At 46.3% G+C, this 26,113-nt stretch overlaps 1 protein-coding gene across 2 annotated transcripts in view; it reads left to right on the top strand.

The window, feature by feature from the left end:
* Nucleotides 1-11,917: 11,917 nt before the first annotated feature.
* Nucleotides 11,918-26,113, top strand: part of SSUH2 (ssu-2 homolog (C. elegans)) — a 32,229-nt gene continuing 18,033 nt past the window's right edge. The window contains exon 1 of one of the 2 annotated variants that reach the window (XM_011961276.1): nucleotides 11,918-11,999. Coding sequence is in view for 1 of the 2 variants with exons in the window: in XM_011961275.1 (XP_011816665.1) it covers nucleotides 19,239-19,266 (28 nt within the window). In the remaining variant the exon portion in view is untranslated. Of the gene's footprint in view, nucleotides 12,000-19,204; nucleotides 19,267-26,113 lie in introns of those variants that run through there. The other variant, XM_011961275.1, reaches the window with a different exon arrangement.

Below are 26,113 nucleotides of genomic sequence, written 5' to 3'. Positions count from 1 at the left end.
CTTCTGTATGCCTTAATTTGTTTTTTGTCAAATGGGAGCAAGGATCATGATTCATTTCCATAGATGAGAGGTATTGTGAGGGCCAAGGGCCCACTGGAAGGCAGCATGGTGAGGAGAGATCAGAGCACAGAGCCAGGAGCCAGATCTAGGCCTTAGATCCAGCTCTGCTGTCCTCCAGGTTTGTAATCGTCAGTGTGTACATAGCTTCTGAAGATCTTTTCCTCGTCCATGAAATGAGATGGTTGAGTTTCTCACAATGGGGTGCATTTTCCTGGTTCAAAGCTGTTTTGTGCCCCCCTACACTTTTGGATAAATGCTTTTTAAAGGCATAAATGTGGTAAAAAAGTTAATTGCTCAGAAATTTTGTTGAAAGAGGGGATAGATGAATGAATGCTCCGAATCGGGGCCTCCGAGGGTGACTGTGCAGGCTGTGGGGCTGTGCTATACACAGCTCCAAGGGAAAGGGGACATGCTTCATGAAGATGGCGATGGCAATCCTGCCCCATGGATCTGTGCCAGATGGCCGCCTGATCCCAATGGACAAGGATTCAATGACCTCAAGTTGCTGAGAAGAACACGAGGCTCTTGAAAGATGTAACATCCCTTGTATCCTTCTATCAAGGGTCGTTTTCTAGGAGCTTCAAAATAATCCACTTGGGCTCCCCATCTTCCTCTCTCCCTACAGAAACACAGGTCCATGTGTGCCGTCTGGATCTGCAGCAGCCATGGGGGTCCAGAACCTGCTAAGAGGTCCTGGCAGGGCGCGTGGGTCAGCAGAAGCCTCGTGTTGACATGGGCCGGGAGAGAAATAACCTGGGTCTCCCAGCGCTTCCCTTAGAAGCTATATTGTGTAAGTTAACAAGCCAAAGAATCCCTCACTTTCTAACCAAGGAAAATATTTTTATCTCACTCGGAAAGCAAATCCCTCCTTTGTCCAGTAGAGCTAGAAGAAAACAAAGTTTTCTTAGGACATGCATCATTATTAAGAATTTTTCTTGTAAGTTTATCTGTGTGCCTTCTACAGTTACCTGTGTGTCCCCTGTGGTACCTATGGAAACCAGTTGTTGGGAAATCCTTGTTAAGGTAAGAGCATCTGTGGACCAGGGCATCCCAATAGCTTTGGATAGGGGAGGCTGAGTTAATCGGTTAACACATTCCTAGCACCCCCTGCTGGACGTTGCTGCTCTAACTGACCTTGAAATTCTTGGACTTGGCTGGGCCGGAGATATCATACCCAGCCAGACGCCACCCACCTCGCCCCACTGCTGTAGCCCCCACCTGATCCCGACTTCCAACCACACCTTCTTAATCTTCTCTGTGATTTTATGTTGCTTTGTGTTTGTTTCTCACAAAGTCCTGATGAAACTATCAGGGAACAAAAGACGAGAGACAGGGGTCTGAATCCAGAGTAAAGAGTTTTAGTTCCAGGCACTTCCTTGGGCTCAGCAGATGCATTGCTGTTCTCTGTATGTCAGACATGAGGGGGTAGGTGAATTCCAAGGCTCCTTGTTGCAGAATAATGCAGTATGGTAGAGCTTGGATTTTGGGGTTGGGCAAACATGGGTTTACATCTGAGCTTAGTACTTGAGGAAAGTTGCTTAGTGCCACGAACTTTAGCTTTATGAGCTGTAAAATGGGGATAATAATGATAATAGCTGTCCCTGGATTTATGGTGGAGGTCACACGGGAGCAGGCATGCAAAGCCCGGCTCAGCCTGGCACGTTAATTGTCAGGCTCAGTTCATGGCAGTGGCTGTTTTTATTAATGCCACTGTGATCTTCCAATGATTTGATCCAGGAGACCTGCTGAAGAGAGCAAATCAATCTCTACACGATAGTAGAAGCAGTAGCATCAATGCGACCTTGGTACTTATTTTGCATTTGGAAAAATTCCAAAGTGATTCATTCATCTCAGGTTTTTAGTGGGTAATTTGTCCCAAGTGAGTACCACTGGAGCCTGGAGCCATCTTCAGCCATGTGGGTGTCATCACATCCCTGTCTGTGAGTGCAGATTTCGGATGAAGACCAGAGTCAATGGGGTAGGAAATTACAGCTGCCTAAGTGGCCCTGTTGGAGCCTGGGGAAAGCAGGGCTGTGTAGGTAATGATGGTCTCTGATGTTTCACAGCTGTAACTCTGTTCCTTGTTTCTGAGTAGGGCCAGGTTTTTCTGATCTAGGTGCTCAGTCTACTTCTACTTATGTGTGTCTGTCCTTCTTCTGCCTCCTCTTTCACTCCTTCCTTGATTTTGCTAACACACATAGCACTCACTGTATACTTGCCTCAGTAATTCACAGGAAAAACTCAGTTCATCTTCTCAACAACCGTCTGAGCTAGTTCCTGTCATTATGCTCCCTTCACAGGTGGGGTGAGTAGCGCCGCTCTGAGTCCTGGCATTCACTGGGAGGGAGACCTCAGGAGGGACCAGGTCAGGGCTCTGACTCGATACTCAGTACTGATGTTTGGTATCAGGAGGGCAGAGTGTGACCAAAGGTGTATATTTCACAGTCAGCTTCTGGTACGGGACACAGGTTCTGTTAGGGGACAATTTCCCATGGCCTTCTCTCATTTCTGCATGTCTTGCAAGCAGAGGCACTGTTTGCCTTTTGTTCTGTGTTACCTGTGGGTAACAAACATTCTTGGGAGACAGAGAGAGTGTCTCCCATTGGAACAAAGGTGGGCATGTGTATCAGTGCACTTTCACGCTGCTGATAAAGACACACCTGAGACTGGGTAATTTATCAAGAAAAGAAGGTTTAATGGACTCACAGTTACACATGGCTGGGGCAGCCTCACAATCACAGCAGAAGGCAAAAGGCACGTTTTACATGGAAGCAGACAAGAGAGAGAATGAGAGCTAAGAAAAAGAGGAAACATCAGATTTCATGAGACTTATTCACCACCACAAGAAGAGTATGAGGGGAAACCATCCCCATGATTCAATTATCTCCCACTGGGTCCCTCCTACAACACATGGGAATTATGGGAGCTACAATTCAAGATTTGGGTGAGGCTACAGCTAAACCATATCAGCATAAACCATATGCTTACTTACAATTGTAAAACATGCAGGTTCCCCAAGCTCAGCATTGCTGTTCTGTAATGCAACCCACTGCATATACAGTATTACCTGGCTTTCTTCATGTGGTCCTTTGGAAACTGAGGCTGAGGGCACTGGTGCAAAAATCCTGATTGTCTGGCTACTGCTGTTGCTGTGATAATAAAATCCTTTGTCTCGGATGCAGGAGTCTCTCACGTATTCTGTCAGCATCCATGAAACAGGCAGGCTTATTTGTTGGCTTGCAGGTAGGGTAAAATCTCATCGCTTTCACAGTTTTTGACAGCTTCCAGGTTCATGACTTAGAGGAGGCAGAATTTAGGATTTTAATGATGAATCAGCCATAGCACCCACTTTAAATTGCTCAAAGACAAATGGGTGTAGAGTGAAAAGGATACATGAGAGAATGACATACAAGTTAAAAAGTGAATACTTTCAGAGTAGTTACAGGAAAAGGCAGTTGTTGGGCATGGCTTGAAAGAGGAATGAGATTTTGATGGATTAGGAAGCTGGGCAAGGGAGTTCTAGGCAGAGGGAACAGAGTGAATGGGAGCACAGAGGCGCATGCGAAGGCCAAGAGTAGATTCAGGGGACAGTTTCTGGTTACCTACAATTGTAAAATATTTCTTTAGTAAAGTATAAGGAGCAGTGACTAGAAGAAACAGCATGGACTTCGGAGTCAGACAGTAAGTCCAAGAGCATGAGAGCCAGAAAAGCATGACCAGCTGGGCTGGACTGCTTCGTCCATCCTTCCAGAGTCACTCTTCACCCTTCACTTCCTGCTCACTGTCCTGGCAGCCTGGCCTTGTCCCCTTGCTCTGTCTGGGTTGGCCAATGGGAGGTGCCAGTGGGAGATGAGTGTGTTGCAGGAAACTGAGAACAGGAGAGACCGATATGGAGAACAGGAGGATTGTTTATTTTAGGTACTCACCGGCTCAGTGGATTCACATCCACAAAGCTGAGCATTGAACAAAGACTGAGCGGGGTTTTTATAAGTGGACTTACAGGAGCAAAACAAAAGCAGTGAATCATATGACGGGTCACATAATCCATAGCATAGTATAACTTGTGGCCCTGCATAGCTGTTGGCCTTGTAGCTGCATTGAAAGAAAAACAAGAACTGGCTAAATACAGACATTTATAAAACATAGTTGTACTTAAGAAGCCAGGGAAAGGAGGAGTAACAGTAAAGAACTTTGTCTTTCTCTCTTTTTTTCCCTTCAACCTTGCTCTGGTGGGGGGTTGTCTAGAGCCCATTCCTTTGGCCTTGGCTTCTTACACAACGTCGTCGTTATCTTATAACTGTCCTTGAAGTGAGCTTGCTAGGCAGAGTGCTTTTCTTTTTAACCCTTGTGTTGCCTGTTACTTTTCTTGGAGTGAATAAATGCATATTTATTTTAAGTTTCTGCCTCAAGTGGATGAGAGGCGAGTGAGGTCAGGGTGTTGATCTTGGCTCCTGGCCTGCAAGGTTGCCTTGGACTGCTCTTGTCCTTTGATGGAAAGTCACTGTGCCCTCAAGGGGGTCTCTAACCATCTCTCTCTTTTTGGATTTCTATAAATTCCTTCCTCTCACCTTTTCAAGTGGTAATGACTCCATTACAACTAGCCAGGTAACCACACTCTCCTGTGTGGTCCCCAACCCTGCCTGTTAGGGATTGTGTAGTCCCTTGGAAACGAACACGCCTCCTGGGATCTGACTGGAGTGGGCTAGCTTCCCTGTTGGGATCTGAGTGGCTGATGGGGACGAGATGGGAAGAATGTTAGGTTAAACCCTAGAGGACGTGTGTTAGGAGCGTGTCTGAAGATGGTTTCCCAGTTTTACCTAATTAACTCCATTCTCCCTTTAAGATCCAACTCAGATGTCTATTTCCCTGGAAAGATTCCCATGATCCCGTGCCACTTTCCATAGCATTTATTGACTGTGTTCTAACCAAATCCTTTTCTATCTCTCTCTTCTGACCTCAGGTATCTGATGAATCTCCGTATCTCTTATACTGCACACAATAAATACCCATTGAATGAATGAATAAATATATGGATGGAAGGACAGACGGATGATTCATGTAGATGGATGAATACTTGATCCCCTGCCCATTGAGGGTTTGGGTCAGGGGACTGATGTGAGCAGACACACGGAAGCACAGGCAGCCCCTGGCCTCCAGCAGAATCTTCCAACCCAGCTGGAAAGACATCATATGGACATGGGAATTCTCTAACTCTGAAAGGCCCCCTCTGCTGAGGTGTCGACAGTGTGCATGACCACAGGTCAGAAAGAAAGGAGCTCACTCTGCTCTGGGCAGAGGGAGATCAGGGAAGGCTGCCTGGAGGAAGTGAGGCTGGAGTAGGGCACTGAAGGATGGGAAAAGTTAGATGGATGGAGAGGCGGAGGGAACAAAGGCCTGAGAATCTGATGGGCCAAAGGGAAGACAGGAGACAAGTAAAGCTTGGAGATTTTGTCGAGAAAAGAAGAGAGGAGGCAATTAAGTTGGGAGAAATGACACCAGAAAACCACTGAAAATGCCCCAGTGTGGTTTGTTACTTTAAAAAAAAAAAAAAAACCACAAAGAAAAACAATGAAACAATCATGCTTTCTTTAGTAAGGTATAAGGAGAAGTGGTGCCAAGGAACAGCATGGATTTCGGAGTCAGTCAGACCTGGGCTTGAATTTCAGCCTTGCTGATTTTTTACTGTGTGACTCTGGACAGGTGACTTTACCTCTCTGAACCATAGTTTCTTTTTCTAGAAAATGGGCCTTGTAATATGTACCTCTTAGGGTTGCTGTGAACGAAGGATACCATGGAAGCAACATGCCTGTCATAGTGCTTTGTGTATGGTAAGTACTTTGTTGATGTTATTGTTAATACTATGACTACTATAGCCTTTATGTACTTTGTTTTATTTTGTTTTGTTTTGTTTGGGGGAACGTGGCATTTGAGAGTCCTGGGCATTGTCTGCAGTAGCTGTGGCAGCTGTGACTGTGGGTAATAGAAGGAGAAGTCATGCAGGCACAGGGCTTTTTTTCTTCTCTTTTTTTGTGGCCTGAAAGAATGAGATAGCAGAATATTAATACTGCTATCTGGAGGCTTGACGCTGGGGCCTGGCGGGGGCTTGTTTTTGCAGCCAGAAATAGTCTGGCCTTTGCCTTTCCAGCGGGCAGGTTGCCAGGCCAACGAGTGTGTAAACCACTCAGCCGAACAAAGCAAAACTATTTTTACCTTGGGGAGCCCAAGAATGCATCACAGAGTCTACGCACCTGCCCCACCCAGCCTGGCGACCCAAGCCAGTCGCCAATGGAGGCTGGTCTCTAGCAAGCAAGTGGGAAGCAAACAACCCTGCCCCTTGGGGACCAGCTGCCTGGCAAGGTGACCAGGTGTTCCAGAAAGGCCCAGAGTGCCCCTCTTTCTCCTCTAGCCAGAGACTAGGAGACCAGAAACTCTCACTGAGAGAGTTTCTGAAGTGGTCAGGCAAGGAGCAATAAAGGCTTAGTTTTACCTCCTTATTCGATATGAATAACAGCAATCCTACTCATAGCAATGCCTTCCACTCACTGAAATTATGCTAGCCACAGGCACTGCGCTAATTGCTTACATACGTCATTGTCTCAGCCTGTAATAAATATCTCCATGAGGGACATCCCCAGTTTTCTGATGTAGAAGCTGAGGCTCAGAGAGGTTAAGTGACCTGCCCAGGGTTACCCAGCTAGGATGCAGTTTGACCCCAGGCCCATTCACTACAGAGTGGATGCTCTTCTCACCTCCCTCACTGTCTCCCCACACAGGTGAAGAACAGGGAGGAGCCAGCCTTGGAGTCATCATGGGGAGAAGGGTGCCTGTGGTCCTGCCCGTGCAGGGCTATGAAGGTGTGGAGGCCGGGAAGAGATTGGGAAAGCCCCACTGCCTGTAGATACACACACATACTGGAGAGCAAGGGTGGCACCATGCCTGGTTCTCTGATAGTAGGAGGGAGGCCAGGGTGTAAAAGCCTACAGAACTGAATCCTCCCTGAGTTACCATAATGAAGGCTTTTCTTCCTTTCTCCTTCCCTCCTTCCCTTCCTTCTGTACTCACCTCTTTGTAGGATGTAGCAGAAAGAGCATAGTCTTGATAGTCAGCCTTTGTTCCCTCCTCTTCTCCACGTACTTGACTCTTTTCATCCTTCAGTGCCCAGTGTCAACCTTGCCTCCTCCAGGCAGCCTTTCCTGATCTCCCCCTTCCCAGACAGGAGTGGGCTCATCTGACCTCACTGTCTGTGAGCATGGAACACCTTAAGGAGGGCGGCCTGTCAGTGCTAGAGACCTTCCACGTGTCCATGTCGTGCCTTCCTACCTGGGTTGAAAGCTGCTTAAGGGTAGGGGCTGAGTCTTGGGCTTCTTCATGCCACTTTGTATTACTCCTCTGCCTCCAAACCTTCCATGACTTGTACCACCCTTTGGATTGATTATTCATCCACCCACCTATTCAACAAATACTCATAAAGTGCAGTGTTAGTGATGTGAAGATGCCTGAGACGCTATCCTGAAGTCTAGAGTCAATCAGGAAAGAGAGCTAAGAAAGGAGGTATTTATAAAACAGGGTGGTGGGCCAGGCACAGTGGCGCATGCCTGTAATCCCAGCACTTTGGGAGGACGAGGCAGTAGGATCACTTGAGGTCAGGAGTTCCAGACCAGAGGAGTGAAATCCCCTCTCTGCTAAAAATACAAAAATTAGCCTGGTGTGATGGTACGTGCCTGTATCCCAGCTACTCGGGAGGCTGAGGTAGGAGAATTGCTTGAACCTGGGAGGTGGAGGTTGAAATGAGCTGAGACTGTGCTACTGCACTCCAGCCTGGGTGACAGAGTGAGACTCCGTCTCAAACAAACAAACAAACAAACAAACAAACAAACCAAAAAATGAAACAGAGTGGTAAATCCCATGGAAGAGGAGGCAGACACATCATGGGAGCCAGAAAAACCCACGTTCAAATCCTGGCTCCACCACTTCCCACCTATAGGAGCTTGGTCAAGTCACTTCCTCCCTGTGCCTCAGTTTTCTCATTTATATACTGAGACTAATAACAATTCTCAACTCACAGGGTTGTAGTGAGGACTGAATGAGATGATGTGGCCTTTTCATCCTTTCCGTCATGTTGGCTCCACATGGGCAGAGGTTGTGTCTTCCTCACTCCCAGTGGTGTCCCCAGCCTAGGGCACATGGTGGGGCATGATGACTGTTTGTGGAATGGCTGTTGCTCTGTCCCTGAGTCACAGTCAGCGACCGCCTGGTGCTGTCAAGAGGGGCTGAGAGCCCAAGAATTGAAATGATCAACCCATAAGCAAGTTTTGTGCCAGGCTTGGAACACAAAACTGGGCAGAGGTGGCCAGGTGGCAGGCAGCAGCGAGGTTCCAGGAGGTCTCATTTCCTGTATGTTAGAGGAATAAATAGTAAAAAGTGTCCTGGACCAAACCTTTTGTTCCTTTTCCTGCCAGACTTGTTCATGGGAAAATTAGCTGCTTTTAGCAGAACATGGAAAAGAGGGAGAGTATATATTGTCAGAGATTTAAGTTTCTCAATTTCGAACCTAAGCATGAAGGCTTTTCAGTTGGGTGTGTTCTGTTTGAGATTTGCACAAACCTGGTCTCTCTTTCTCTTTGTCTCTCTCTCTTTCTTAAAGTCTTATTCCCTTGGTTATTGTTGAAGTGGGACACAAATTATTAAAAAACAGAACAAACCACCCAACAACTAGAAACTTTGTTTTCATAGCAACACAGGCTTATATTCAGTTAGAATAATATTCTTTTGAAAGTCGATATCCCCTATTCCACAGTGGTAGGAAAAGAAGAAAAAAAAGTGGAGATATCTGAAAAATTCCCCAGTGTTCTGAACTTAGGATAGAACAGAACGGGTTTTGAAATCCTGGCCTGTGTGTTTGCCTCCCGAGTCTTCTACTCTACCTTCAATCATTCTTCTGACAAAAACAGAAGAGCGAGAGGCTGTGTTATCAGTTTGCTGACTGGCTCTGAACAAAGAAATGGTGCTTTCTCTCCACGCTGTCAGCTCATTCATTGACGTCAATCAGAAAATTGATTCAAGGCATGTTTGGGATTCCAACTAGTTTGTGTGCATAATGAATTCCAAGTCAATATTTTCAGAGGGATGAAATAGATAGAGGTTGTGGGGACTAATGGGGGCAGGAATGACCCACTGAGACCTTGGGAAGCCACCTACTGTGATCTTGGGGAGGCCACACCCTGAGATCTGTGGGAGAAGACCACATACTGTGATTTTGGGAAGGCCGCACACTGAGACCTTGGGGAAGACACCCACTGAGACATTGAGGTATTTATATTTTCCCTGGAGCTCCAGTATCTATCTGTAAAGTGGGGTGATATTGTTCTAGTCCTACTAATTTACCCTATGGAAACACATACACATGTGCAGGCATAAGTGCAAGGCTATCTTAAAGCACAATAGTGTAACTGTAGTGAAATAGGAGACAATTTGGGTGTCTATTGAGAGAATGGTTAAATACATCATGATACATTCCTATAATGGGAAACTATGAAGTGTTAGAAATAAAGGAGGCTGAGATGACGTGGGTGATTCTACAAACATGATGTTGAGTGAAAGAAGCCAGATTCTTTCGTTAAAAATTCATTTGTTGAAACTCTATCCCCCAGTGTGATGATATTTGGAGATGGGGTCTTCAGGATGTAATTAGGTTTAGATGAGATCGTGAGGGTGGGGTCCCCAGGATGAGATTAGTGCCTTTGTAAGAGACAGAAGAGAGCTTGCTCTCTTTCTCCTCTCCACATGAGAGCCTAGCAAGAAAGCAACCATCTACAAGCTAGGATGAGAGCCCTCACCAGAACTCAACCATGCTGGCACCCTGATTTTGGAATTCCAGCCATCTGAATGGTGAGAAAATACATTTCTGTTGTTTAAGCCACCATTCTGTGGTCATGGCAGCCTGAGTTGACTAATATAAATGCCTGCTGTTTGAGTCCAAGTATATCAAGTTCAACAGGCAAAACTGAGCCATGGTATTACAGGCAGGGGAATGGTTCCCACTGGGTGTGGTGGGAGGGTCGGGAGGTGGAGAGTGAGTACTGGAAAGTGGCCTGAGGTGGCTTCAGAACTGGTCATGTTCTGTTCCCGATCTGAGTTTTGGTCACACGGGTACATTTACTTTGTCAAAATGCATCCAGTTGTGTGCTTAAGATTTATGCTTTTTAAATGATGTGTGTTATAATTTCGTAAAATGTACACAAAGAAAAATAATCTCATTCAAAAATTATCAGTAAAAACAAAAGTCTTGTGAACAATATTTTAGTTATTTCTATATTATTAGTATCTAGCCCAGTGCCTGAATTTAAACCAGATTTTGTGCTAAATGTAAAATTTACTACAGCAACGATAAAATGAACAAGATAAAACTGTGTGTGCTATTGACACAGAAAGATATCCATATTGTATTTTGTGTTTTTTTTTAACAAAAAGATTGAGCAGTATTTATAGCATGATTTCATTTATGCTTTTTAAAAATTCTAAGTATATGCACACTTATCAGTAGATTTACATGTAAATAGACATATGGACATTGGAAGTGGGGTGACCATTAGTTTTTAGCTAGTAATCTTTCAAAACTTTGATTTTTTAAGGATTAGGATATTTCTTTTATAAATATAAAAAATAATGATGAAGGTAAATAAAAGAGGACAATGAAAGAGAGTTTGAAGCAGATGACGTCTGCGGCCCCTGCCTCTTGCTCTGAGGTCTGTGATTAACATTGACCTGCTTCATGTCCAGCCAGATAGATGACCAGGTCTGAGTTGGACGACACTAAATCTCCGTGTGATTCTTAATTTAGATCCAAAAAGGTGTCCATTCTTGTGGCTGTCATTTGAGTTTTTGGTTGTGGATTCTCTTTCGCCAAGTGGATGTGGAACTGGCTCTGGAAGCCAGGTACAATGGCGGAGCCTCAGGCCATTTAGGTGGCGATCCCCAGAACAAAGAGGAGCCCAGTCTCCTCCCCACTCCTGGGGAGATGGCCTGAGGGAAAGGGGGAGTCAGTCACATGCTTATATTCATAAATAATAGCCCTGTGGAGAGTGGCCTGAAGACACAGAGGAGAGAACAGTTGTTTCTGGTCAGGCTTCCTAGAGGAGAGGGCATCTGAGATGGTCCTTGGAGCATGAGTAGAAGTTTGCCAGGCAGAAAATGGTAGGAGAATGTTTCAAATAGGGGAAACTGTATGCATAAAACTTGGTATAGGTATATCAGGGGAAAACATGTGAAGGCTAAGGCTGGAAAGGCCATTTGGAGGCAGATTGAAGATTTGGACTTCATCCTAGGGTAATAAGGAGTCATAGAAGATTTGAAGCAGGAGACTTAATCAGATCTAAGTAGGCAGGAAAAGCTTTCCACCCTTCCCCTTTCTTTCCTCTCTCTTATCCTGCCTTCTTGGGAGGGAGACTCTGAGCAGCAGGAATAGAAGACAGTCTGGGTAGACATGATAAGCATTGAGGTTATGCCATGGAAAGCAGCTGCTATTAGTGACACAAAGGTTTGCTTGCCTTGGGATGTCTTATTGGGAAAAATCCAGAGCTGGTAAAGTCATTTCTGTAAATGGTCCATAAGGCTACTCCTGATCACAGAGCCCCTGAAACCCTGGGATTGGGGGAGATTGTGGTACAGGTGCAGAGGGAGGGAGATCAGAGACATCCCAAGGAGGACTCTGTGTGCTTGGATCAAGGACTCAACAGGAAAGGTGGGAGAGTTCTGTCACACTGTGGTCACTGTGTGTCATCCTGATCATGTGATCATTTGATTTTCCTTTTGGAGATGGATGGTTGACCTCCATCGTTTCCTGGTCATCACTGTGCATGCAGGACACGCTGTAGAACAGCTCCCACTGGCTGGCAGTGCTAAGCAGGTGCGGAGCGGGGCAGAGACCCCAGGATGGAGGAGTGAGTGGAAGCCTGCCTGAGGCAGTTGCCACGGAGATGGAGGGAGGAGAGATTGGCAGGTGTGTGTATGTGGGAAGATAAGAGACCGGAGTTGAGGATAATTAGGAGTTTCCTGTATGTGTGGCTGGGCATGATGGTGAAGAGGCAGAGGAGGGGAGGAGCTGGCACGGGGAAAAAGAGAATTAGGCTGGAACCGTGGGAACATGTCCATCCTTGCTGAGGGCTGTCTCTCCAGTTGACATTAGATGGGAGGCCTAACATCAGGGGATGGAGGAAAAAATCATTTCTGCCACTTTTGGCTTTATGGGAGACTCTGTAATGGGGCTATGTCTGATGTTACTTATCACTCTGGTACCCATCAAGGTCTCTGCAAGGAACTAAAGCTTCTTAATAATGTGTGAAAAAAATACACGATGCCTCATTCTACTCCAGCTCCCAATTTTCTGTGTGGCCTCAGGAGTCACTTCACCTCTGGGGACCTCAGGGCAACATGCAAAGCATATTTGTCCTGGAAGAAATCCTGGGCTATGGTCTGCTACTCACTGCCATGGGAGCCTGGACAAGTCCCTTCCTTTCTCTTGACCTTGGTTTCCCCGTGTGCACAGTGAAGAAGTAGAACAAGAAGAATTCTGAGGTGCCAACAAGTGCTCACCATCAGCAATGATGGCTTCCCTCACTTGCCTCCCCTCTTGCTGAGATAGCAGAGAGATGCAGTGGGCTGGATCCTGAAACATTTATGACAGAAACACCCTCTGCAAACACAAGGACTGGAAGTTAGTGTTGTCCCGTGGCCTGGGAAGGCTGGTGGTGCCTTGCAAAGCAAATTGAATTTGTGTTTGAAAATTTCAGTGACCAAATAGACTGGCCTTTTAAAATTCCAAATTGGTTTTGCAGATAAATGGATCAGATTAGTAGGAAGGAAGGGAGAAACGGAGGGACTGTGCAATGTGCGTGCAATTGCTGGCAGGCAGCCTTCTGCATTATGAGATTAGCATCTTTGCCTTTTGCTGGAAATAAGCCACTCTGTTCTCCCTGCCTGCCAGGAGCCACGATTTAAAACCTCTCCCATTTTCTAGCCTAGTGAGGACAGCAGCCAGAACCACAGAAACTTGTTTTAGTTGGTTTAATCTGAAGCCCCCAGGAGCATCTGCGTTGACCCACAGAAGAGCTCCATGGGAAATGTCTTTCAGAGTCCAGGCCACGGATGGAGTAGGAACGGTCACTGGTCAGTTTTTCAACCACGGGATGGAGCTTCCTGTAGTCCCAGCTTCCAGGGAGGCATCCTTCATTAAGTCTTTGAGCTACATGGTCAAACTGAACTCCTTCCTGCTATTCTTATAATGCGGCACTCAGACTGGATTCCTGTTTTTGAAGAAGTGAGTGTCTAGAAACAGGGACAAACTGGTATTTAAAAATTACTAGTTGCCTTTTTTTTTCTGTCAGTTTCCCCACAGTTGGAACAAAGCATATCTTTGAAGAAAACTGTTTAGAAGTCCAGGACAATGGGAAGATAAAGTCCCTGCCTAATAATAAAAAATGTATATTTATTTATTTATTCATTCGTCACATATTTATAGAGCATCTATTATTTTCCAGGCCCTATTCACAGTGCTAAGTATACAGCAGGGAACTAAACAGAGAAAAATATGCTTTTTGGGTTTTTATCTTGGTAGCCTGCATCCGGATTATGACAGGTGTTGAACAAAACACATAATAAGTTAGTTAATGTGTTGGATAGAAGTAAGAGCCATGAAGAAAAACAAAAGCAGGAAAGAAAATTTGAGACTGGAGATTTGGTGGTGGCGGCAGGGTGTTCAATTTTAAATAGGGGCCAGGGACAGCCTCCCTGGGAGAGTGACATTTGAGCAAAGGCCTGCAGGTGGTGAGGGAACAGGTTGTGTGGAGTTCTGGAGGGGAATTCCAGGTCACCAGCACAGCCAGTGCAAAGGCCCTGAGGTGAGAATGTGCTTGGTGTGACCAGTGAACGATGAGGAGGCTGGTGGGGTTGAAGGGAAGCAGGCAGAGGCCATATTGGCAGGAAGGGTGCAGAGTGTCCCTCGCAGAGCACGGCAAGGACTTGGCTTTCAGTCCAAGTGATTTTGTAGCCAGAGAGGGTGTTGAGCAGAGGAGGGCTATCTCCTGACTTACAGGTGTAGAGGGATCAGTCTGAGTTCTGAGATGAGCATGGGCTTTGTCAGGGCCAGGGCAACAGCTAGCAGACACATGAGGAAGTGACTGCAACAATCCAGGTGAGAAGGGCTGGGGACTCAGGCACGTGTGGGAGCAAGGAAGCAGACTGGGAAGGGACCCAGGCCTATATGACTTGCTGACATTGAATGGGGGTATGAGGAAAAGGGGGAGTGAAAGCGGGTGGAGACCAGGGGTTCAGCGTTGAACACACACAGAGAGCTTGAGGTGTCTGTTAGACAACAGAGGGGAGATGTCCCAGCCAGATAGAGGAGTCGGGAGTTCAGAGGAGAGGTCCAGGCAGAGGCAGAAATTGGGAATGGTCAGTGTGAGGACGACCATCACACCGAAGGAGGTCACCGAGGGAGTGAGCACGGATGGACAGGCACACCCTGATATTTAGAGATTGCGGGAGAGGAGCCACCATCCCACCTTGCCCGCCCCTGGGAATTGCTCTGGGAATGAGGAGAAATGCAATTCCTGCCATTCCCATGAACTGCAGGAGCCTTGGGGCCCTGGATGTGGTGAGATGTGGTGAAAGTTCCTGTTGCAGGCAGCGTTCTTGGGAAGAAGACTTTGAGAAGGAGGAACTTTGTGTGTGGGAAGTTAGCTGGGGGTCCTTTTGGGATCAAATCCTGTGAGGAAGCAAAGGCAGCAGGATTTCGCATAGGGAGGAGTTGAGTTGCACTGCAGTCAGGATGAGGGTCTCGCCCATTGTTGGAGGGTAGGGGCTCAGGAGCAGGGCAGCTCTTCAGAGCTGCCCTGAATGAAGGCCCAGGGTGAGTCAGGGAAGGGCTTGGTCAGGCACTGGAGATGAGGTTCTAGTCCTGAGGGGACCTGGGAGGGCAGCCCAGCACTCACTAAAGCACCCAGGGGAAGGCAACCAGGCCGTCATTAGACAGTGGGGGCCGGCCAGAGTCTCTTAAGAAAGTTGGTGAGTTGGGTTCCTGGAGCATCAGGATTGGTGGAATCCTGGAGCTGCGATGTGTCCAGGGTCAAGGTTAATTTTTGTGCTGTGTTTCATCATTTCCTCAGCTGCATTTTGGGAGGCTTCCAAGAGGGGCCTCAGCTATGTCAAGGGGATGAGGGAAGGGGTGCTGGGGCCTGGAGGAGGTGACAGAGGGAAGCCTAGGGCAGAGTCACAGAAGACAGTATGGCTTTGGTGAGCACTCATTGGAAGCTTCCAGAAAGACTTCGGGATTGGGGGCACTGGTGTGGCTTTGCTGTTGTTGAGAAGACAAAGGTTCAGGCTTGGTTAGGAAAGGGAAAGGTGGAGGGTGACCTTCCTGAAGGCCGCTGGCCTGCAGGCATCATAGTTTCTCAGCTTTCCTCCATTGCTTTCCGTTCAGCTGATTGGGTAGCCAGACTTACACGGGCCAAGCCACTAAGTAGCCAGGTCAGTAAAAACCATGCCACGCTCCTTCCCCCAGCTTCTTACAATGACACATAATGCACAGAATTGTTTTTCATCTACATTAGGGCCTTGGTGCCAACTTACTCTCATTCTGGTTCTGCCACACCAGAGCTGTGTAACCTTGGGTAAGTCACTCAACCTCTCTAAGCCCTTGTTTTCTCGTCTATAAGGAGAACCATATCTATCTTACGGAGCTGTTGTGAAGGTTTAAATGAGAAAGCATCTGGGAAAGCATCTCCTTTCCTTTGTGGTATTTGGGGGGCATCAAAAAATCTCAGTCCCTGTTTTCTGTCTGTGCAGTTAGAAGTCCACGACTTGGGCCTGGAGGGATGTGCCAGTTTCCCTGGCTCCCAGAGAGAGGAGGGTGCTCAGGCACAGTGTTTTGAGACCTCTTACTTGGACAAGTTTCTTATTTGTATCAAGCCCATTCTCCTCTACTCCATATTCGATTCACGCCATGGGCACCGCTGGTCTCCATCCACCCAGGCTGCAGATAAGCCAACAACAATGTTATCGTGGCTGCCAGGCCCTTTGGGGCAGAACTCCTTTGTTGGTAGTCTTGGCTCCTGTGGGGGTTCTGGGTGGCTCTAGGTTCAGTTGGGTTGAGAGGGCCTGAGGAAGGGCCCGGTTCCTGGGGGATGTGCAGGGAGCATTCACTGGATGAATGAGAGTGAGGGCTCTGTAGATGGTGGGGTGAGACCTTCATCCAACAGGAGCTGAACAGAAGCCGGCGTCTCTGAGACAAAAAGAAATAACCAGACCAGGCACTGTTCAAGGTTCTGCCCCCCTGGGAGTACCTCTCCTCACCACGGTCCTTCAGGGATGATCTGGAAAGAGGCTGCAGTGCTGTCGTGTCCACTTTAGGACTTTGAACTCAGTCTACCCTGACTCTGAAGCCATAGACTGTGATGTTCTACTACTGCCCACATCCCACTTCGTTTAATCACCAAGCTTTTGCTTTAATACTCTTCTGAAGGGCTCAGTCCAAAGATAAGAAACTCTTCTCACAGAAAATTTCTTTGTTCAGCTGAAAATGATCTCCATTCCAGACCAGCTCTCCACATGCCTGCTCATGGAAAGACAGGTGTCCTGAGATTCTGTTCTGTTGTTGCCTTCCCACATGCCCCTTTAAATACTTGAAGACAGTTATTGAGCCTTGCTTCTAGGCTTTTCCCTCACTATCATGTTCAACTGCAGTCCGACCACGTGGTTCCTTGATTCCCTTCTAAAGCTCTGCAGTACCCTAATCCTTCCTGCAGCCATGACATATCCCAAGACAGACACCCACCTGTGAGATTACATAGATTTTATTTCCAAGAACAAACAACGTTCTCAGACAGCAATCAATGGATAGAGTCAGCTCCTGGACAGCTGTGCTAATTTCACAAATGTTTCATGAGCACTCAGCACATGCAGTACACAAGGTGTGCAATGATTCATATTCGTGGACCCCTGAGGGCCAGTTCAGGAGGAGCTCTCAGAGCCCACTCTTTTCCGTCAACAGCAGGGAGGCAGAATGACTGTCAGATGTCAGGCACAGCGTGGGTGCCTCTTTTCCCTGACCCCAACCTCCTTTGATTCTATTATAGTAAGAGGCAGGGACCAGTACTAGTCTCACACTATTATGGGTCCTAGAGCTAATGCTGCTTGTTCCTGCTGACACCACGGATGTCAGGTGTTGATGGGTACATTATTTGCCCCGAGTCACTCAAGCACACTGTTGCAGACAGCACTTCCGTACTGGTGCCAAAGCAAGATTAGAAAGGTCTAGCTGTTGGTTTGTTCATCTTCCATGCATTTTAAGAGCTTTTTATTAACTTACTATTATGTGACCTAAGTAATTTTCAGAAAATGACTGTCATTCCTGCTGATCACCGCTCCCTGGTTACGAAGACACAGCCCAGAGTTGTCTACCTTTTTGCAGCCTAGATTTCGGGTCCTTGTAATGCTCAATTCTCTTTAACATTTTGTTCAATTTGACATTTAAAGAATTTTCTGTGGTTGTTCCTTTTAAATGCTGAAGAGGGTTTTAGGTAAGCATATATTGCGCTTAAGAAGTACTCAAGATATAATGGTGGTATATTGTTTTAGTTAAATTGCAAGTATTCTGTCATTAATTTATCATTTATCATGTTTTGGCTCAAATATATACACATATGCAAACACACGCATAAACAGACACAGAAATGGATGCTCACACACATGTTTAGGGTAAAATATACACACAGAGAAAGGCACACAAATGATAATCCTATTTACCATGGGGACAATTCTATAAGGGCTTAAAATCGTTGCTTCATGTATAAAGGTATCAAAAGACCACATTTCTTCCTCAGGATCATGGTCTTCCTTGTGTATACACAGTAATGAAATTTATATGACTCTCAAGGGTCAGAAATCCAGTGCTCCTACCAGCTATAAGAACCTATTTGTGAGGACTGAGTCACCTAAAGTGTTTGTGAAATTGTGAATAATGCTGAAGTTGCACTTGCATGCTATCGGCGATGGGCATTCAGTGACGAGGGTGAAGACAGTAGAGAGAATAAAGACACGCACTTTACGGAGCAGCTGGGAGCCATCTCTGTGTTCAGTGTGGCCATTCCAGACAGGCCAAACTTTAGGACACTGACAAAATAGTCCTGATGCTTCCCTGGTGAAGGCAATCCCAGGTTGTCATTGAGGAATATCATGGCACATCCCAGGTGCATTGCTGGGATAGGGAAGTCAAGGCATAGGGCAGTTTCATTGCCCTGGCCAGAGAACCCCAGGTTCAGCTGCAGAGGAATGATTACCAAGAATGCAGTGGAAGGAGTGGACCCGTAGAGCCTCAGGGACCAGCTCATAAGTTCTGTGTTTAGACTCATGCAGAGGAGGATGATCTTCCAAGTGCTGAGGTTGAAGGGGTGTCAAACTCCAATAGAAAAGGTTTAGGAAAAGATCTTTTACAAATCCAAAGATGTTTCACAGTGGGCAAGGCTGGTGTGGTGAACAGTAGTGGCCCACGTGGCTGGGTTGGGAGCCAGCTCTGCCCATGGGGTACCGTGTGGCTTTGCAGTGTGGCCTCACAATCCCAGCTTTGTTTCTTCCCCAGGAAGATGAGGCTGGTGCTGCTCAAGACCTCAGAGGCCCTGCCCAGCCTGAGTATCTGTATATAATATCCCCCTTGGGGAGGTACTCTCCTTGTGGTTATGACCTTTTTTCTGCATGCCCCCTACAATACTTAGGACTCTGCCTCCTACTTAGGACTCTGCCTCCTACAGCTGGGCGAAGTAGCTCAGTGGTCAGGCACTCTGACTGGAGAGTCAGACTGATGAGGATGTGAATCTATCATCCTGCTCAGAAAAATGGGCATGATACCAGTGCCCCTCTCAAAGGTGTGCAGTGAGGACATGAGTAACTAGAAGCATCCACAAGAGCTTGGCCAGTAGAAGGCTCTTGTGGAAGAGGAGCTCCCAGAACCCGGCAGATTGGGTGCCGAGCAGCTGCTATGGTGAATGGTATAGATGTTTCCTTTTGTTGTATTCAAACTGGTAACAATGGGCCTGCTGTTCTGGGAGGGGCCTGAGGGTGGTCCATCAGAGCACATCGGTCCAAGCACACTAGAAGGGCAGACATCTCTTTGGCAGGACGTCTGGACCATGGACAGGGATCTGAGTGAAGATGACAGTAAGTAGAGCCTTGAAGATGGCATGGAAGACTGTATGGAGATATTTTAGCCTGCATTTGAGGAGGACCTAATCTGACCTCTAATATGTTGGAAGTTGTGTATCTATAGTTTTTTCTAATAAGCTCTGTAGCTAGCACTGGGTAAACTCTTCCATCTGCCCTAAATGCAGTCCTGGGTCTGCATCTGGGTTGCCGAGAGCACCCCTTTCTTCCTTCTTCTCATATGTAAAACCTACCTGTAGCTTGCAATCTCTTCTTCTGTTATGTGCCTTTGGACAATGGAGAAGGAAGGTGAAAGACGAAGTTGAGAACTTTTCTCTCTATCACAGTGACACTGTGCAAACCGTATATTCTTTTTCCTTTTTTTTCTCTAGTTGACAGTATCTCCTGCTCCCAGCCAAATATAAGTGAGATTTTCAGGATTCTTATTTCAGTCACAATTGGATTCAGTTCTTAGATGAGGTTAACTCTACAGAAAGGTTGGGAAAAGTCTTCACTCATGATCTTTCTCTGGCAAAGACCTGGCTCGTTCATTATCGCTCATGAAACATAGCCCAGGTGACCCCATCCTGTCACTACCAGGACAGAAATACAATGGATTCTCAGGGCTATTTAAAACATGAAGAAGGAAGTGATATTTCAGGAAGAAACGTGCTATGTTTTCAAAAAGGAATTTTTGATTCTGAATTTGAAACAGGCAGTGCAGTGGGATGGTGTTGGGGGGGCGGGGGGAAGAGCAGGAGACTGAGAAGTGGGAGGCCAGGGTTCAAGTCCTGACTCTGCTCTGAATTGGCTGTGTGATCTTGGGCAAATCACTTAACCTCTCTGAGCTGCAATTTTCTCATCTATAAAATGAGATTGGTTTAGGAGGTCTCAATCTGAGGACCACGAGGGTGTGGGCAAAGTGTTTTCTGAACATGCTTTGTGGGGAATGTAGACAGAGGTCTGTAGCTTTTGTTTGAATCCAGAGAGACCCACGACACTAACACACCTTCGTAGTCACCAGACTTGATGACATCAGAGCGTCTTTGCAGGCATAATACTCTTTCTTGTCTTTAATGTTGGTGTCTTAAAGCTTGAAGTTTTAGACCTGAAGTAGAATATGAAATTAACCTATACTAAACTTAGAGAGCTCAATTTAAGTTTTGTTGGAATCTTTGTTCATATTGAAGTGGAAGACTGCCTGGAGATATTTTAGCATGTATTGGAGGAGGACTTAATCTGACCTCTAATATATTGGAAATTGTATATCCATACTCTTATTCTAATAAACTTCAAATAATATTCTAATGCAATCTTTTTTCTTCAAAACACTGTTTATTAGCAGTCTGTCCATTTATGGTTAGAGTTTCTCATAGTAGCAATGGACTAAGTCAGATATGGACTCAAACCTATGCTCTGCCTCCTAGATTCTGGGTGACTTTGCTCAAGTCACTTAACCCCTCTGAACTTCATTTCCCATAATTTTTTTAAAGGGATGGTGTCATCTTGCAAGATTGATCAAAGAGTCATTGGCCACAAAGTGAGTGCCTAATACATCACCAGCCCAGAGTAGACATGCAGTCAATATTGACTCTAGGAAACGATCAGGTCCCCAGAACTTTAAAAGTAAACGGCTGTTAATGGGAAATACTATCTCCTGTGAAGTTCCTGTTTTGACCTCATGCCTTTTGGTGAGCAAGGTGAGAGAAAGGTGAAATCTTTGGCCCCATTACAAGTCTAGCAACCCTGAGTCTTTCATAGGGTCATGCTGAGTGCTGGTCTCAGATGTGATGGAACTCAGGTGAGCACTTGGGGTACACTGCAAGGTGTGGGGGCACCCAGGGAAGCTTTTAGAAAAAGTTAAGTTAATGAAATCAGAAACTAGGTAGACTTTTTTTACCCCCAAAGTGTCAGAAAGGGAGCCCGCTACAGGCCTTACATAATTTAAATGTACCTGTTTAGGGGAGAGGTGATTGCCCATTTTGTCCAATCGAGTTAACTTTGCAGGCACTAAAGTGTTGTCCCCTCACTGTTCAGGTCTATAATGTGAGTGACTTCAGAGGGAGGAAACCTTCCCGCAGTGATATGTTTTGGGACCAAAGTGCATGGATAGGAACATTCTGGGATGTGGCACCCACGTGCAGGTCTCCTCAGAGGCCTTTGATCATCACCCTCAGGTGCTGACTGTCTGTGACAGCATCCCTGACTAGGGCAGCATCTCCCACTTTGGCTGGCATACTTCCAGTGATGGGCTGGTCCTATTTTTACAGCCAAGACTGTCCAAAGTTCTTTCTTACAGTGATTCGCTATCTCTCTACCTGGAGCTTCTACTTTTTGGTCTTGATTCCAGCCCCAAGTCTACTCAGAATGTCTGCTCCCTATTTAAAATAAGAGCCCTGTAAGTCTTTTCTCTTCTAGCCTAACCAGATCCTGTTTCTTCAACAGTCCCAGATGTAATCACTCTTTTCTTTAAGTGTAGCATCCTAGCACAGAGCAGAAGAGAAAAGAACCCCTCCTTTATTCTGTATACCATATCTCTTGTGATGGAACTTATTTCTTTGGTTGCAGACTGAAACTCTTCCAGAAATGGTGAGCAAGAGCCTCTTCAAGTAAGATGGTCTATAAATGCAGCCCCTGGTAATTCTAGGAGGCAGCTTTTCTGGTCTAGGACTATAAGACATGGGTTGCACCTTTTTACTCCTGGGCATGAGTCCCTGTGGACGGGGGCAGGGTTGAGTTCATGAGTGAGAGCCCTGATCTGAGGCCACATTGCCATCACCACCCCTGACCCAGTGCTGAGGAGCTGGGACTCTCCCCTGGTACCCCGGCCAGCTCTGCTCCCAGAAAGCTTGTTCATTAGAATGCCACTGCCTTCCACGACTAGGGATGGCAAGCTTTCAGTACCAAGACTAGCTTTCAGTCTCTCCGTGTATCTCGGTCAGAAAGGGTGCTGGACTTCTTGGCAAGGACCAAGCTGCCATTAGCAGTGGCGACTGATACGAGATCTCAGTGTTTTTCACACATGCCCTGGATGGAGGCATGCCACGAGAATGCAGCCTTCCCAGCTAGGTCAGCCCTGGCCTCTAGGGGCCCGTCTGGTCTTTCCCACAGGCTGCATACTTCTGGAGGGGGATAGTAGCTCTGGTAGCCCCTAATGGGAAGATACAGCATCTACTTTGGGGAGGAGTAAGAAATAAAATGCTTTAATGAAATTGTTACAGCTTAGGCAGGATACCCAGGGCTCTCCTGAATCAGTTTCCAGAGTCCCCTCTCATGCATTGTCTCATTTGCTCCTCTCAGTGACCCTACTCCCTTCAGCCCTACTTTTAGGGAAAGGAAGTCAAGGCCCTAAAAAATTGAGTGATTTTTCCTCCCCAGAGACTGCATAGTGGGTTAAGTATTTTGTGCCATGCTCATTGCTGGGAAAATGAGGATGAATAAAACATTGATCTACCTTTGGGGTACTCCAAGTCTGGTGGGGGACACAGACCCCAGATGGATGTTTTACAAAGGATTCTTAAAAAGTCATTTGGCAAAACAACAGTGGAGAAGTGGAATGGAGTGCTAAGGGACACAGGACAGGGAGCTGCACTCAGACACCTTTGGAGATGGTGAGGTCTAAGCTAAGTCAGGCTGGAGGGGGTGCCCAGGGGTGCCACGGGCAGGACCAGCCCCAGCCAGGGCTGGGGAAATGGCACTGGGTGTGTGAGGGTGAGTACAAATGTCTGTATCATGAAGCCACAGGGCACCTCTGGAAAGCCCAGCCCCTGTGTGGCCCTGTCTTGGCATCACAACACTTTCTAAGAAGCATTAATTTCACATTCCAAATAATTGAAAAATATTGACAAATAACAATCTCAAATAATTGAAAACAAAAATTGCAATATTTGCTGCATTCTTGCTTGGCAACCCAGGGCGGCCTACACAATTTAAAGCAAAACTTCTCCCAATTTAAAGCAAAACTCTTCACCCATTTCTCTTGATGTTGGTCTCACCACATGGTGAACATTTGCTCCTCCAAATATTTTTTCAATGGCTCTCAAACCAAGTACTCATGCTTCTCTCTCCAGCAGGCTTGCCTTTCTCCTTCCTTCTTTCTTTCTGCTCTCCTTGTCTCTCTCCTTCCTTTTTTCTCTCTGTTCTTCTTCCCTACTGTTGCCTCCTTCCACAGTTAGCTGCCTTACCTTCTCTCACCCTGGTCTGCATCCATAGGAGGCTTTTCCCTGGCATGAGGGCAGATGAGAATCCTTTCTTCCTCTCTTGGGGGTAAAGGCCATCTAATGTAGGGATATTACCTGCCAAATTCAGGAGCTTGGACTTAGCTGTGGGTAACAGTGAGTCACTGCAGGGGTTAGGTGAGGGGATGATGTGATCAGGTTTTCTGGTCTTGCTAGAAAGTCCTTTAACTAGTGTGGCCAATTATTTGTTTATTCTTTATGGCAAAACAGAACTTCTTTCTTTTCTTTCTCTTATGATCACCTCTCTCTTTCTCAAGTTGTTTTTATTTGTGATAAAATATACATGACATAAAATTTACCATCTTAGCCATTTTTAAGTGCACATTTCAGTAGTACTGTTCATTGACATGGTTGTGCAGCCATGACCAGCATCCTTCTCTGGAACTCCTTTCACCTTGTAAATCTGAAATTCTGTCTCTATTAAATAATTCCTTATTCCCTTCTCCCCACAGCCCCTATCAACCATCACCGTACTTTGTGTGTCTGAGTTTGACCACCTGAATGTTTTTGGCATCATCTCAAATATAATTCAAATCATGAGGCATTTGTGCATATCGACAATATGCCCACTGTGGTAGGTTTGTTGTTCCCCTAACACTTACGTGTGCCTGTTGTATTCCCATTCTTTGTTTGAGTGTTGAATGCCATTCTTTTCTTATACGAGAGAGGGACCCCTGTCCAAAAGGGGCCCTCGCACCTGTCAAAGGAGACAATGTATGAAACAAACTCAAGTAAGATGGTGATGGGAAGCCCTTTGGGCACACTTCAGTGCTTTTAAGATGATTAATGTGGAATTAGGGGCAAAGGACATTGATTTCCTTTCTCATCTGAAGTCAAAGGAATGACATTTTTAAAAAGAGAAAATTAAAGGAGTTACCCATTAATAATGCCTTTCTCCACAAGGAAAATTCCTTTCTATACAAAAGAAAAATATCTTGTGACTGGTGAGCTGAAACACTACCTTGGCGACTGTCTTTGCAAAGTCTTCTCAGCATTCAGTTGATGCTGTTTGCATGGAGCCAAAGGGGGTTCAGCTAAGTAAAAGGGTCACTGGGCTTAGAGACAGGATCTGAGCTCTAAGTGCAATTTCTATCTCTGCCATGCGTGTGTGAGCAAGTTGCCCCAAACCACATCTTTGAGCCTCATTTCATTCTCTGAAATAGGGAAAACTGGTTATCATGAAGCACAAAGGAGATCATGCCTACATTGTCCCTTTGGAAGCCATGGGACACAATGTGTGTGTTAGGGCGGGGTGGCCCAGCTGGACAACTGCCTGAAACTCAGCTGCAACACCATGGGAACAGCAATGTGGCTGGTAGCCCCTTCTGAGTGCCCCATGCTGGGTGTCACACAATGCCCCTTGACGTCCACATTCCCTGTTGAGCCCGTCAAGATCTGCACAGGAAATGACACATCCTCCTTGGTTCAGTCTGGAGTCCTTTATTTTTGTACATAACAGAATGGCGAGATTAATTTAGCTCTGACGAACTGTAGCTGCCCTGAGAGGTCAGAGTGGCTTCTGGTTGAGGAATGGAGTCTGAGTTTCCCGCCTCTCATTCTTCCCCTCTTCCTGCTCCTTTTGTTTGGTTTCCAGCAGGACGTTGCAGCTGCATGGTATTTCCCTGTCTTCTTGTCAAGAGGAATATTGATGCCCCAGCAGACCCAAGACTTCTGGGTGGGTGGGGGGCCATTCCCAGGGGACAGGGCTGTGACAGTCTTTCTATGCTTGATATTTTCACTGTTGTCTCCTGGTTTAAATGAGCACAAAGAAAGAGGAAGACCCACCCTCCTCTGGTTCAAGGCAGTGACTGGGTTTTGTTATAGGCCAGGCACAGGACTAAGGACTATGCACACATTGTCTCATTGCTTGGGTATTAATATCATCTGCTCTGTTTTGCAAGGAGGGAGTTGAGTTCTACAGGGATGTGTGGCTTACCTGGTGTCACATCATGTGGAGAGCCTGGGCCCAAGGTGACATGTCAGAACCCATGTTTCTAACCATGCTGCCTCTGGGTTTCTGACTCCGGTCAAAATGTGGCAGGACCATTGGCTCCAAAAGATGTGTTTTCCTAATTACAAAGGCACTCTACATCTGTGAAACTTTTTTCTATTTACCTTCCTTGTAGATTTTCTACCAGCAGGAAAAAACCTTAGAGATGCAGATAGTATTTCTTATTGTCAGAGGACAAGGATATCCTCAATTTGGGAGGTGGTAGAGACGGGGTGTTCATTCGTCCTAAGGGCATCCCCTCCTTCCTCCACTGCTTGGGCCATGTATTTCAGGGCTACAGTCCAGCCCTGAACTTGATCTTTAATTCTGATAATGGAGCTGACAGAAACTACAGTGGACATGCATGGGCCTTTGCCCCAGAAAAGCTCAGGTTTCAGCTTCTACCTTTCTGATCTCCTCAAGCCCATTCCCAGGGGAATGTCCAAGTAGACACACAGGGGAGTGTCTAAGTCAGGGATGGGTCAAACATGACTCAGAGAGCCGAATCGGACCCACCACCTATTTTCACAAAGTTTTCTTGGAACGAAGCCACACTCACTTATTCAATTGTGTATTGACTATGGCTGCTTCACACTACAACAGCCTACAACAGCCAACTTGAGTAACTGAGACAGAG

The sequence above is a fragment of the Colobus angolensis genome, unplaced genomic scaffold, assembly GCF_000951035.1.
Source record: "Colobus angolensis palliatus isolate OR3802 unplaced genomic scaffold, Cang.pa_1.0 Scaffold544, whole genome shotgun sequence".
Lineage (NCBI taxonomy): Eukaryota > Metazoa > Chordata > Mammalia > Primates > Cercopithecidae > Colobus > Colobus angolensis.
Note: the sequence above shows the minus strand (reverse complement) of the source record. Positions and strands in the feature narration are given on the sequence as shown.